This window comes from Diceros bicornis, chromosome 33, assembly GCF_020826845.1.
Source record: "Diceros bicornis minor isolate mBicDic1 chromosome 33, mDicBic1.mat.cur, whole genome shotgun sequence".
NCBI classification, from domain to species: Eukaryota; Metazoa; Chordata; class Mammalia; order Perissodactyla; family Rhinocerotidae; genus Diceros; species Diceros bicornis.
Genome location: NC_080772.1, coordinates 22,177,007 through 22,190,277, shown reverse-complemented (window position 1 = coordinate 22,190,277; position 13,271 = coordinate 22,177,007). Strand labels below are relative to the sequence as shown.

Sequence of the window (13,271 nt, the reverse complement as noted above, 5' to 3'; positions counted from 1 at the left end):
AGAGCTGAGCTAATTTGTGATATTGTGCTGTATATTTAAACATTTTTTGTACATTCAAAATCTGATTCTAGATGTTAACACAATATGGCATAGAGTGGGGTTTCTGAGCCGTGGTGTGCTCAGGTTCACATCCTGGCTTCACCAGCTTTGTGTGATCTTGGGCAGGTTACCTACACTCTGTGCTTTGGTTTTCTCCTCTGTCAAATGGAGATAATGCTAGTACCTTCCTCACAGAGTGGTTAAGAGGATTAAATGAATTGGTAGCCTAGAAAGTAATGTCTGTCTCACAGTAAGTGCTCAAAAATTTAACTTTTACTATGTTGAGGGTGAGGATTACATTTAATTTTGTGATACCCACTATTACTGGATCTGTTTAAAGAAGTTCTTGCCTAAATTTAAAGGTGAACAGTCATAAATCAATGACATAGATATGAAGAGGCTACTTTTTTAACAGACTTTTATCCTGCATTCTTTAGTATCTTGGTGAATCAGAACTCAGGAAGCAAACCCTTGACAGAGCAGAGTATCAGATTTTAGTTTTCATCATTTTTGTGCTTTATTGTGAATTAAGCTGGTTGTTGCTATCAGCCATGTCATAAGAAAGGATTCCGTTCTTTCCCATCACTGGGGAGGAGCTTTCAGATGGTTAACTCCAGTGTGGTGGGTATACTTTTATCAAATGTATCGCGTGGCTTCGGTGGGTTATCCTCAGCTCCCCCAGCTCGTCCTGCACAGCACCCTCCTCCCTCTCCCCCAGCTGCTCCCCGCGTCAGTTGAGAGAATAAAGCCAGTGAGAAGCAGAGGTACATAGTATTCTGTCACTCTCTCCTTTATTGACTTACAAGGCTGTGCTGTCATAAATACATTTGAGTCTGTTTGAATCACTAAAAAAGCCTAATATAATAACCACGAATGTACGTGATTGAAGATTTGCAGTCCTGCTTGATCTGTGTGGCAAGAAGAGTTCCCATGAAGGAAAGACCAGTCCTGCCCTCATCAGAAAGTTTTACTACTCGTCAGGATCTCCAAGGTAAATTTTCTTCCCCAAGAAATCATTTTAGAATACTTACATATTTGTAAATGCAAGGAGTATATTTGGAAGGCTGTAGAGAGGCTGGTGGCGGTGCCTTGCGCTGGGTTGGAAGCGTCGAGGAGCTGGGGGCGGGGGGTCGGAGACACCTGTTTTCACTGTCTACCCCTTGGGTCCATGTGCCGGTGCCACCTATTCTAAATAAATAAATTTTTATCTTTTTAAAATTTAATTATTTCCATAAATAATAGACGAGTACGTAGGTATAATGCTTGCTGTTATTTAATAGGCAAGATCACTTCACTGGATACCAGCACCATGAGGGCAGCCATGAAACCAGGCTGGGAGGACCTGGTGAGAAGGTGCATTCAGAAGTTCCACGCGCAGCATGAAGGGGAGTCCGTGTCCTACGCCAAGAGGCATCATCATGAAGGTACGCATCTCTAAATGGTATTTTTCTTGAAGCTGATTTTGCTAAATTACTGCTTCCTATGAGAGCTTTCTCTGAAACGGTGACTTCTGAAGTTCACCTCAGGGGATGTGGGTCTGTTGACTGTTTGTGTTCAGATGTACTTACATCATCTGGCCCAGAAGATGTTGCCCTCTGAAGGAAAATGTTGTAGGAGAACCTGTAGGACAGAAGAGTGTGGTGAGGGAAATAGAATAGATGATAATTTCACAAAGTCCGATGAAGGGAAAGGGAAAGAGGGCATTTGCTCTGATCCTAAGCCTTCTAGAGGTATAAGACGACAAAGTAAGGTACCATCTAATATCAAAGGAAATATTATCGGAATCATAAGGAAAATCTGGAAATAAGAATGAAATGAAATTTGCAAGAGCGAGTAAATTCCTGGTAGAATCCCAAGCACTCCTTCCGGATGATGACCACTGAAGACTGCCTAGATGTTTCTAGAAGGCCCAAAGAGATGGCGTGACTTGTCTGAGGTCACACAATTAATTAATAGGACAGCTGGAACTAAACTCAAGACGTCAAAGTCATATTTCAGTAATAATGGCAGCCCTCACTGAGCCCCTGTCTGACATTGTCCCTCTCTCCGTTATCGCCCAGATTTTCCCAGCACACGGAACTAGGCATCATGACTCCCGTGCTATAGTTGGGGAGGCTGAGGCAGGTGAAGTGACTGGTGCACGAGCAGTCAGTTAGTGTCGTGCTGGAGGTTATCTGAGGCCCATCTGGCAGTCACTCTGCTGTGCTGCTCCCAAAGTTCTGTCCATAGTATCACTTCTCCTCATGTGCGTTCTCGTTTTTTGTTAAATTGGCGAGAACAGAGAAAAAAATTCCTTTCCTTAGCACTTAAGTACCCCATGGGAGAGGGAGACACATTTTCCTTCTCCTGGTCCTTTGATTCTCCTCTCCTGGGCGCTTTGTGTCCTGGCGGGTGCACTTGGTTAAGAGGCCTGGATCCACAGGGACTGCCAGAGAGGGGCCTTGCTGCCCGGGAGGGACAGGGGCAGTGAGTGTGCCTCGTAACTCAGCTTGGCAAATTGCCTCTGCAGAAAAAATTTGTAACTCATTATTGAAAATAGAGTTTCAGTTTGTCATCTTCCATTTAATGTGCATCTGTGTACCTTGGCATTTTACCAGTTGTGTTTGCATGTTTAAACTTCATGCTTTTAAGATCATTTATGAAAAAGTACAAATCATGGTAAATGACCTCTCTCCCCATTCCCTTGTTTTTCCCTCATCTTATTCATCCTTTTCATCTTACTCGTCCTTATTTCTTAGAAATAAGCACATAATCCAACAAGTTGTGTCTTCCAGCATTTTTCTTTAAGTTGGAAAGAATAAGAGGAAATAAAGATGCTGTGTGTGATAGAAATCGGTATTTAACCTACCATTTCACTAGATCTGGTTTAAAATAAAAACAATAGAAGAATAGTAACAACAAAGGGATAAGAAATCACCATGAGCAAACATGTTCAGTGGCCTTGGCCCCAAGTAGCCATGCCCTACGTTGACCTCGGGCTCCCTGATGGCTTACCGAAGGGTTTACACAGATGTACCAGGCTCGGTGCTAGGTTCAAACAGATGGAGCCCACTGAAAGAAAACTCCAAAATGTATGAAATAGGTAAGATCAGGGGTACTCAATTGCATTGAATAAGAATCTACTGGAAGCCTTTGTTTAAGTGGAGGAGCTCCCTAAATGTGTTCAGGGACATGCTTGCACATACCTCCTTAGTAGAGATGTTTGATGTAGACCAAATGGAAATGGAAAACCTTAAAGGATCACAGCCAAGGCCAGATAAAATTCTGAGATTATGAGCCATCAGAAATATGAGTCCTGTTATAAAGATTGTATTCATGCTACCTTTTAGGAACATACTTATTGTACAAGGCAAGGTAAACACACGTACAGTAATTTATTTCCAATAGTGCCACTTCAGAGTAACTTCATGCAAAGTAATACCTAAATACTGCATCTAATGGAAACTGCGGAAGGTGTTTCATTAGGGAAATTGCTCAAAGTGAAATTTTACCAAGAAATCAGAATCCACGTTGTGTGTCAGTGAGTCTCGCTCTCTTGTGGCAGTTCTGTGGAATGGTGAATGTGGTTGGTTGTTTGGGGGCTAGCTATTTGACCCACAGAATTTGTGCTGAGGATTATGTGGTAGAAACATGGTGGTCTTCTTCGCATGGTTTTACGGTAACTAGATTATATGGCTACTTTTTTCCGGAATCAAAATATTTTTTTAATATGCAGTGTATGACACTTTTAAAATGAAGTTGTTTTAAAAGATAAATCTGAAATTTTAAGAGAAATTATTTTAACCCAGTTTGTGTTATATTTTCTTATTGCCTTAAAAATGGAAACACCTGATTCTTTATCCATACGTTAAACCAATTCCATGTCATTAAGATTTTTTATTTTTGTTTCACTTTTCTATTTAGCCTTTTTTCCTTCGAAAAGATTCTTCTGATTGTTTATCTTTTACTTCCTGTTGTTCTACCCACAGAAATAATACTTCTCAGACATTGAGAAACAGAATTGGGGAATAGTAGTATGAGCAGATGGATTGAACAGTGTATAACTTCAAGATGAATATTTGGAGAATATTATTCGTCATAAATTTTACTGTAATATTTGTATTAGTTTAAAGGGAAATTAAAGGCAAACTGTATACTTTAGAGGTCTATGCATTGTATTATTTCTAACATTTTGAACAAATCATTGTAAAGCTTGTTTTGAGCTAAAAATTGTTTACAATCTGTTTCGCTGTTGTACAGAAGATTTTTTAAAAAACATAGTTTGAGGGTCCCAGTTTATTTTAAAAAAGCCAATATGTTGAATTTATTGGTATTTTGAGTGAAAAGTATGTAAATGTGCTTTTAAAAATTGATGGTGTTTTAATACATGAAATATTACTTACAACTCTTTAACATGCTGGTAGGAAAATATTAAACTTAGTGACGTTTATTACTATTATTATGTCTCATCCTGCCTCCACCCTGATTTTTTTTCTAAATATGCATTCTGTTTCCTTGCTTGCCTGCAGTGCTGAGACAAGGATTGGCATTCAGTCAAATCTATCGTTTTTCCTTGTCCGATGGCACTCTTGTTGCTGCGCAAACGAAGAGCAAACTCATCCGTTCTCAGACTACTAATGAACCTCAGCTTGTAATATCTTTACATATGCTTCACAGGTAATCCTAGTTCTAAGAAATCATTTTCCCTTCCCAGGTTAAGAGGAAATGTTACAGAAGCAACAAAGCATCCTAGAGCTTCTCAGGTTTGTTAGACATTTCTGTTGACTGACCCCAAGCATGAAAAATATAAAATTATATTGCTATTAACTGTGGGCTAAAAGACAACTCATGAAACCAGCAAAGTAGGGCTATACTTGGAATTTTAGCTTTAATACTAGCGAATTGTAAAACTCAGCTGGAAGAAGACAGGCTAGCCGAAACTTTGCTCTGCCATGACTGCCTGTTACATCTGAGAAGGGAAATTGATCAGTTCCCAGTGGTGACACATACCGGGCAGGAACATTGAAGCCACTAGCATGATTTCTGCTCCTGTGTGTTTAAATCTAAAACTTTAAACTATATATCCTTAGAGGGAATATTTTAGATTTTTGTTCTCAGGTTTAAATTAACTTCTTGACATTAGACTTTAAATTGAAGGGTAATAAACATTTCCATAAGAAATGAAAGTAAAGAAAATTGAATTGATTTTTAAAATAAACATCATAAACCACATTGTTTTAGAGCACAACTTTAGGAAAATGGTTACATTTAAAGTTATACAAGTATCTATGTATGTACTACATAAAACTTTATGAGGTCCTATCAGAAGATATATAAAGTTGCTCTGGCTAAAGAGTCCCCTTTTATTACCTTTCTCAATTATTTACTTTCTTATTTAGGAATAAAAAAATCAGGCAGCCCTGTTTGCCAACTGTTAATAAATCTGACCTCAAACTGAAACAATTTGAAAGTGATTACAGATGTGCCAAATTTCACCCTCTTAACTGAAAGCTGATGTTTGACAATTTGTGAAACCTGTTTTGTTTGGATTTGTGAACACATTTGGTAACTCACAAGTGGCTGCCAAGGCTGTAAATTAAAGCTCAAAGGGCTTGGAAAATCATCTGGCTCAGAAAACCTGCTTTTAGTCATTGGTAAGGGAGTGGATTGGAGTTGTCTAGAAGTTGGCAAATAAGATCACAGGCTAAGGTCACTCTGAAGTTCCCTCCCGTGTTGTCTGTTTTGGGGGTCCTTGTGTTGACTTGCAGTCGGTACCAGGCAGGGGAATCTGTTAGATAAGGTAATCAAATTCTAAACAGTTTTGGTGACTTTATTGGCTCTGGAACTTGCTGAGTTTCTAAGACTTGGGGGCAAGCTTTTCCCCCTAAGTTTGCTGTTCATCTCGAGCCAAGGAATACACATCAGAACTCTCCCAGCTTACAGACGTGTCTGTTGTTAGGAATTCTAATCTCTGGCAGATAATTGAAGACAGTGGGTCGTTTCTTTGAGATGGTACAACAGTTATTCATGATAATATACCATTTAATGAGAAAGATATATTATGTAATTGGAACCTAGTAACTACAACTTCAATTTGGTAGTAGTCAAATTTAAATACACGCCCTCTGTAAAACCGCAGACATCTTAATGAGTTGACTGGAAAACATCCCTCTTGATCCAAAACTATACATGTTCAATCTTGTCCATAATTGCAGATCGTTTCATCAAAGTATTAGCTTTCCTTTAAATGTAGTTTGTTCTTTTAAAGAAAAGAGGCCATCTCATTTTTGAAAATTAGTAACAACTTACTAAGTATTTTTCCTTTTATCTTATATTTCTTTCCTCATTATAGAGAGCAGAATGTGTGTGTAATGAATCCGGATCTGACTGGACAAGCGATGGGGAAGCCATTGAATCCAATTAGCTCTAGCAGCCCTGCCCATCAGGCCATGTGCAGTGGGAACCCAGGTCAGGACATGACCCTCAGTAGCAATATAAATTTCCCCATAAATGGCCCAAAGGAACAGATGGGCATGCCCATGGGCAGGTTCAGTGGTTCTGGGGGAATGAGCCATGTGTCAAGCATGCAAGCAACCACTCCTCAGGGTAGTAACTATGCACTCAAAATGAACAGTCCCTCACAAAGCAGCCCTGGCATGAATCCAGGCCAGCCCAATTCCATGCTTTCACCAAGGCATCGCATGAGCCCTGGAGTGGCTGGAAGCCCTCGAATCCCACCCAGTCAGTTTTCCCCTGCAGGAAGCTTGCATTCCCCTGTGGGCGTTTGCAGCAGCACAGGAAATAGCCATAGCTACACCAACAGTTCCCTCAATGCCCTTCAAGCCCTCAGCGAGGGCCATGGGGTCTCACTGGGGTCATCGTTGGCTTCACCGGACCTAAAAATGGGCAATTTGCAAAACTCCCCAGTTAATATGAATCCTCCCCCACTCAGCAAGATGGGAAGCTTAGACTCCAAAGACTGTTTTGGACTTTACGGGGAGACATCTGAAGGTACAACTGGACAAGCAGAGAGCAGCTGCCATCCTGGAGAGCAAAAGGAGACAAACGATTCCAACATGCCCCAGGCCGTGAGCAGTGAGCGCTCTGACGGACAGAACAGACTGCATGACAGCAAGGGGCAGACCAAACTCCTGCAGCTGTTGACCACCAAATCCGACCAGATGGAGCCTTCGCCCTTACCCAGCTCTTTGTCGGACACAAGCAAGGACTCCACAGGTAGCGTGCCTGGTCCCGGGTCGACACATGGAACCTCGCTCAAGGAGAAGCATAAGATTTTGCACAGACTCTTGCAGGACAGCAGTTCCCCTGTGGACTTGGCTAAGTTAACAGCAGAAGCCACGGGCAAAGAGCTAAGCCAGGACACCAACAGCACAGCTCCTGGTTCAGAAGTGACTGTTAAACAGGAGCCGGTGAGCCCCAAGAAGAAAGAGAATGCACTACTTCGCTATTTGCTAGATAAAGATGATACTAAAGATATTGGTTTACCAGAAATAACCCCCAAGCTTGAGCGACTGGACAGTAAGACAGACCCTGCCAGTAACACAAAATTAATAGCTATGAAAACTGAAAAGGAGGAAATGAGCTTTGAGCCTGGCGACCAGGTAAGTTTTGTGATGTGTTCTCTCCGGTATCCTAATCCTCATCCATCAAGGATTTGCTCCAGGCTATGTTGAGGTCTCAAGTGTTTGGATAAAAATAAGCCTTCTCCTCTGTTGTTCTTACTTTGAAACAGAGTTCCTTCTCACTGAAGCTTCATGTTCCAAATACTCTGTCTGGCAAGGAGTGACACTGTTAAAAGCAGGGGTCAGCTGACTTTTTCTTTTGTAAAGGGCCAAGTGATAAATATTTCTGGCTTCGCAGGCCATATAGCTTCTGCCACAATTATTCAGTTCTGTGTTGTGGTGCGAAAGCAGCCACAGACACTGGACACAAATGTGTGCGCTGTACTCCGATAAAAATTTACCTACAGGCACTGATATTTGAATTTTGTACAATTTTCGTGTGTCACAAAATACTCTTCTTTTGGTTTTTTTTCCATTATTAAAAAATGTAAATCCATTCTTAGCTCATGGGCTGTACAAAACAGGTGTTGGGCAAGATTTAGCCGCAGGCCAGCTGGAATTTACTGACCCCTGTTAGTAGAAGATGCCTAAATTGGAGATAATCACTTCCTTGAAACTGGGCTTTGTCAGGACAGACTTAATTAAATAATTTCTTATTTACCTTTCTCTCTTTGTAAGGTCAGACTTTGACTGGTTTTCAAACCTAATGAAGATCTTTCCTTCCACCTCTTGTTATTCTCAACCAAAAGTTCTGATTAATGCTAAAGAATTTCTTAGACCATTGGTATAAAAAGTATTTAAGGGGGAATGGATAGTGAGAAAGGAAAGGTCAAGTTTGACTTAATGGTAGTATATCTGAGCCATCATATATAAATTCAAACCTAAAATAATAGGTTGCATTATCTGTTGTTCTTATCTGAAAAACTGATTCCCTGAGAAAGTCCAAGACAGATAAAATGATAGTCAAAATCATTCTTGATAATACTCTAAGGAGATAATGACATCACAGGGAAAATGTAAACCATTTAATGTTTTTCTTTGTTAAAAAAAAAAAAAGTCAGGGGCCAGCCCAGTGGCATGGTGGTTAGGTTTGCATGCTCCACTTCGGCAGCCCGGGGTTCATGGGTTCGGATCCCAGGTGCGGACTAACACACTGCTTTCCAAGCCATGCTGTGGAGGTGTCCCACATACAAAAAAATAGAGGACGATGGGCACAGATGTTAGCTCAGGGCTAATCTTCCTGACCAAAAAAAAAAAAGATGAGTTATTACCAACATAATGGCTTGGCATAAAGTGTTTTCTGGGGAATGAGTGACGGGCTGGTTGATCCAGGACGTCACCCTGCATCACCAGCTCTCCGCTAATCCCTGAGTGCTGCCCTCTACTTCGAGTCTTTTTTTAAGTCATGATTGGTTAAGAAGTGAAGAAGGTGTGTAGGCCTTTCTGCTTAAAATGATTCACTAATTTGTCCTTGATTTTGCAAGTGGGTATTGTATGTGTGTCTTCGGGGACTAGGTGTGGATGGGGAGAGAGAAAAGCAGCCTCCCCTTTTGTAACCTTGAACTCTGCTGAGTCAGCAGAGGCTGACCCAGAGGCAGGTCTAGGACTGAAAGCAATAATCGAGAAAGCTGAGGCATCCGTGCTCTCGTGGCTGGACTCCATCCCTGGTTCTAGGCACTTAGCTTCCTTTACTTCTCTCACTTGGTTGTCTTGACAGCTGCTACCATTCCTATATGGGTGATATGATTTTTCAAGCCTTTGTGCCCTTCACGAGAGAAGCAGCCTAATCATATAAACATCTTTGGTAATTAATCCTTAAACTTAGATGTTAGTGCAGGGGTCCATATAACAGCTATTCTGTAATTCTGTAAAATCATTAGATGGGGAAACCAGGGTCTCAGCGGAAAGTTAATAGCAATATCTTGGATAAAGTGTAGTGTAGAACCGTATTGACAACTGTAAATGTTTTAATCTTTTGAGGTTTACTAGATTAGAATACACAGAGCTAGTGGCAGTTCAGTGTGGCAGGCACGGATACTGTCACTTAGGTCTCTTGGCACAGGCTGGAGGGTAAGATGTGACTCATGGGTCCACCTCAGCTTCGTGGCTGGGTGGCGGGCCCCTCCCTCCGTAAACAGAATTTATTTCTATCCCAGGCCTGAAGCACCGGGGACTTAGAGGGTCAGGGAAGGGGGACACTATTTGGCATTCCTATATTTAGATACATGATTACACTAACTTCAGACAAGAAACTGATTAAAAAAAAGAGAGAAATTTGTTTTTTTAAAGAGTCCTTCAGTCGCTTGCAGTTTCTAATTGTTGTTTAGGAGAAACGTTTTTCTAATCAAAATAGTCTCACCTAGGGAATATAAACCCCAGAGTATAATCAGCACAAATCTGTTCTTTCAGATGGACCAAAAAATGGTGTACACACACAGACACACACACACACACACACAGTATTTTTTTTCATAATGAACCCCAGTCCCTGGTCTCACCCTCCATCCACTCCTGTTTAAAACTCCACCAAAAAATACTGCCTTAAAGCCATTTTAACATCAAAAACATTGCAACTTGAAAAGAAAAGTTACCACAGGAAGTATGCATTGCCTAAATTTAGATCAAAGTTAGAATGACTGACTTTAAGGAAAAAACAGTGATCCTTTCCCCTCCTGCCCTCCTTCACTGTTCCCAAATACAGATTAATTGTGGCTCCCATTAACTGCTGTGCAAGTTTATTGAAGACTTTTCTTTGATTTCAAGGGAATACAGGTTATTTATTTAGTGAGATAAACTGTTAGTGAACCTGAATTGTATAGTTAGCTGTCTTGTTGTTTTGACTCAGAAAAGAGCCATTAACCGAGTGTGCATCTAACCTATGACTGACTTATTAAGGACAGGAAGTACTTCGATGGCGCTATTATTCCTAAAATAGCATTCTTTACTGGGTAGAGTATTTACCCATTTGTTTCTGCGGCATTTCGTAACCAACAGGAAACGATGACAGAAAAATTTCCAAGATGTTTACCAACTTCTAAGTTATGTACTTGTTTACACAATTGATACTTAACTAAATGATACTCTTATGTTCTTTTAATGCTACTGGGCCAGTTATGGTGAGAGTTTTAGAAACAGTCTAAAAAGAATTCCTTGAGTTATTTGGCTCCATTGGAAAGGCAAACCATATTTTTAACTGGTGGTGTCCTGAAAATTTCTCTCCAAATGTGGTAGAATTGTATTATCCATTTTTAACAATTTTGTTAGACAAATGTGGTAAAATTACACTTTTTGTTTAAAATTTGGAATAGCTGTTTTGTAACTTATTAGAATACTTATGTTATTAAATAAAATGCATGTGCTCTTTATATTTCCTTCAGAGAACAAGTTGTTTGACACGTGAAAAATTCATAAAACCAGAAAAATGAAAAATTAAAGAAATCAAGTCCAATTTTCATTTTGTAGAACTTTTATAAAAATCTTTCTGACTCATTTTCTGCCCGAAATAGTTTAAACTAACTATTCAAATTGATGTGGCTAATTTCAGCATTCGAATAGATGCCTGAGCAAAACTTTGAAGTATCTTGGCAAAAGATTTTAAAGGAAGACATTAATCTTTTTGTCTCATGAAGAAATCATGCCTAACAAAGTGGACGGGGCCTAGAAGAACTTTTGATGAGAATTAAAGCTTACAGCAATTTAGGGGAGGAAACGTTAGCTCAGAAACTTAATGTGGTCAAATCCATTCCTTCTAGAACTTCCATAACTACAGAAGAAAATGCCACAGTCATCAAATTTTATTGCTAGACCAAAACCATATCGACATTCTGAACTTGAAGAAGATTTGAAGTGAACTTAAGACAATTAAATGTGCACTCCAAAAACTGACAAGAAATAAACACAAGCAAAGCAATATTACAGTAGTGCCCCCTTATCCACGGGTGATATGTTCCAAGACCCCCAGTGGGTGCCTGAAACCACAAATAGTACTGACTCCTATGTGTACTATGTTTTTTCCTGTACATACATACCTGTGATAAAGTTTAATTTATAAATCAGGCACAGTAAGAGATTAATGGCGCTTTTGGGCCATTACTAAGTAAAATAAGGGTTACTTGAACACAAGCACTGCGATATCTTGACAGTTGATCTGTCAGGTTGATCTGTCAGAGGGCTACTAAGTGACTAACAGGGAGGCAGCATATACAGTGTGGATACACTGGACAAAGAGATGATTCACGTCCTGGGCGAGACTGAGCAGGATGGTGCGAGATTTCATCACGCTATTCAGAACAGCATGCAATTTAAAACTTATTAATTGTTTATTTCTGGAATTTTCCATTTAATATTTTCAGACCACAGTTGACCAGAGGTAACTGAAACCATGGAAAGTAAAACCCCGGATGAGGGGGGACTACTGTATCTCTGGGGAAAATTTCATAATACATTTTTCTGATGGAAAGCTGAATGAATTCAAATAGTGTCCATAGCTGTGAGTCTTCAAAGAACCAACTCCTTTTGAATATAACACCGGGAAGTTCCTGCATGGCTTTCTTAAGACAAATAAGTGTGTTCAGTTACTTGTCAGAGCTAGACTGAGCCGCAGTTGAATTTGGTCAATTCTTAAAATGCCAAAGATTAAAATTTGAAAATCAGTTTTAATACATGCTTTTTAAAAATAAAAATCAACCAAGGAAAATAAGGGATTTTACAATTTCTAATGGTTTGAAATACAAAAACAGTAAATTGATTTAAACCATCCAAATATATTTTAACGTATATATGAAACGTTAGACTTATTTTTAACTCATTATATCAGGTACAAGAGTAGATAACAAAGGAAGACTCATGAACTCTTTGAAACTATGATAGTTATTTTTCTGTTCGAGGTGGTTTAAAGTATAATTTTATTTTATGTGAAGAGTAAAGGTGAAAAAAATGTGGACGTTCAGACCCAGGCTGCTGCTCACCTCCACTGTGAAAACTTTGTCTTTTACACATATCTGGATTGGGGGAAAATATAAGAGCATCCACTGAGGAAAATAATATCTTTTATTTTTATTATTGTTTATATGAACCTGTGTATTTTGGGTGTTTATCATCCAAGGCAATCTGCAAAGCTTTCTCAAGGAGCAACTTACTGCTCACTCCCTAACCCCCCGTACACAGTGAGCTTCAAGGGCCACTCTGAAAATACTCCACACAGGGCAGGCTTGTAGGAGGGAAACTTGGTTTATGGGACAGCAACACACTTCACAGTTTATTAGAACCTCTTTCTTATCTCTGTAGCTATTTTCATGACACAACTATAAGGATATTTATCACACTTTTTTTCGGGGGGGGATGAGGGGGAAGATTGGTCCTGAGCTACCATCTGTTGCTAATCTTCCTCTTCTTTTTTCTCCCCAAAGCCCCAGTATATATTTGTATATCTTAGTTGTAGGTCCTTCTAGTTCTTCTCTGTGGGACGCCGCCTCAGTATGGCTTGAGTAGTAAGTAGGTCCTCACCCAGGATCCGAACCGCCAAACCCCAGGTTGCCGAAGCAGAAAGTGTGAACTTAACCGCTATGCCACTGGGCTGGCCCCTAGCACACATTTTATGAAACATTTTTTTCTGAGAAATTATAGGAATTTCTATGAGAAATATAGTTGATCTTGGGAAAATTCTTAAAT

General features: G+C 39.9%; 1 protein-coding gene across 14 annotated transcripts in view; it reads left to right on the top strand.

Moving 5' to 3' along the window:
- The window catches only part of NCOA2 (nuclear receptor coactivator 2), a 282,839-nt gene that overhangs the window by 228,017 nt on the left and 41,551 nt on the right, over window positions 1-13,271 (top strand). For all 14 annotated transcript variants that reach the window (XM_058528854.1, XM_058528863.1, XM_058528860.1 and 11 more), the window contains 4 exons: window positions 929-1,030; window positions 1,320-1,463; window positions 4,548-4,695; window positions 6,371-7,640. In XM_058528854.1, the coding sequence (XP_058384837.1) occupies window positions 929-1,030; window positions 1,320-1,463; window positions 4,548-4,695; window positions 6,371-7,640 (1,664 nt within the window). The remainder of the gene's footprint in view (window positions 1-928; window positions 1,031-1,319; window positions 1,464-4,547; window positions 4,696-6,370; window positions 7,641-13,271) is intronic.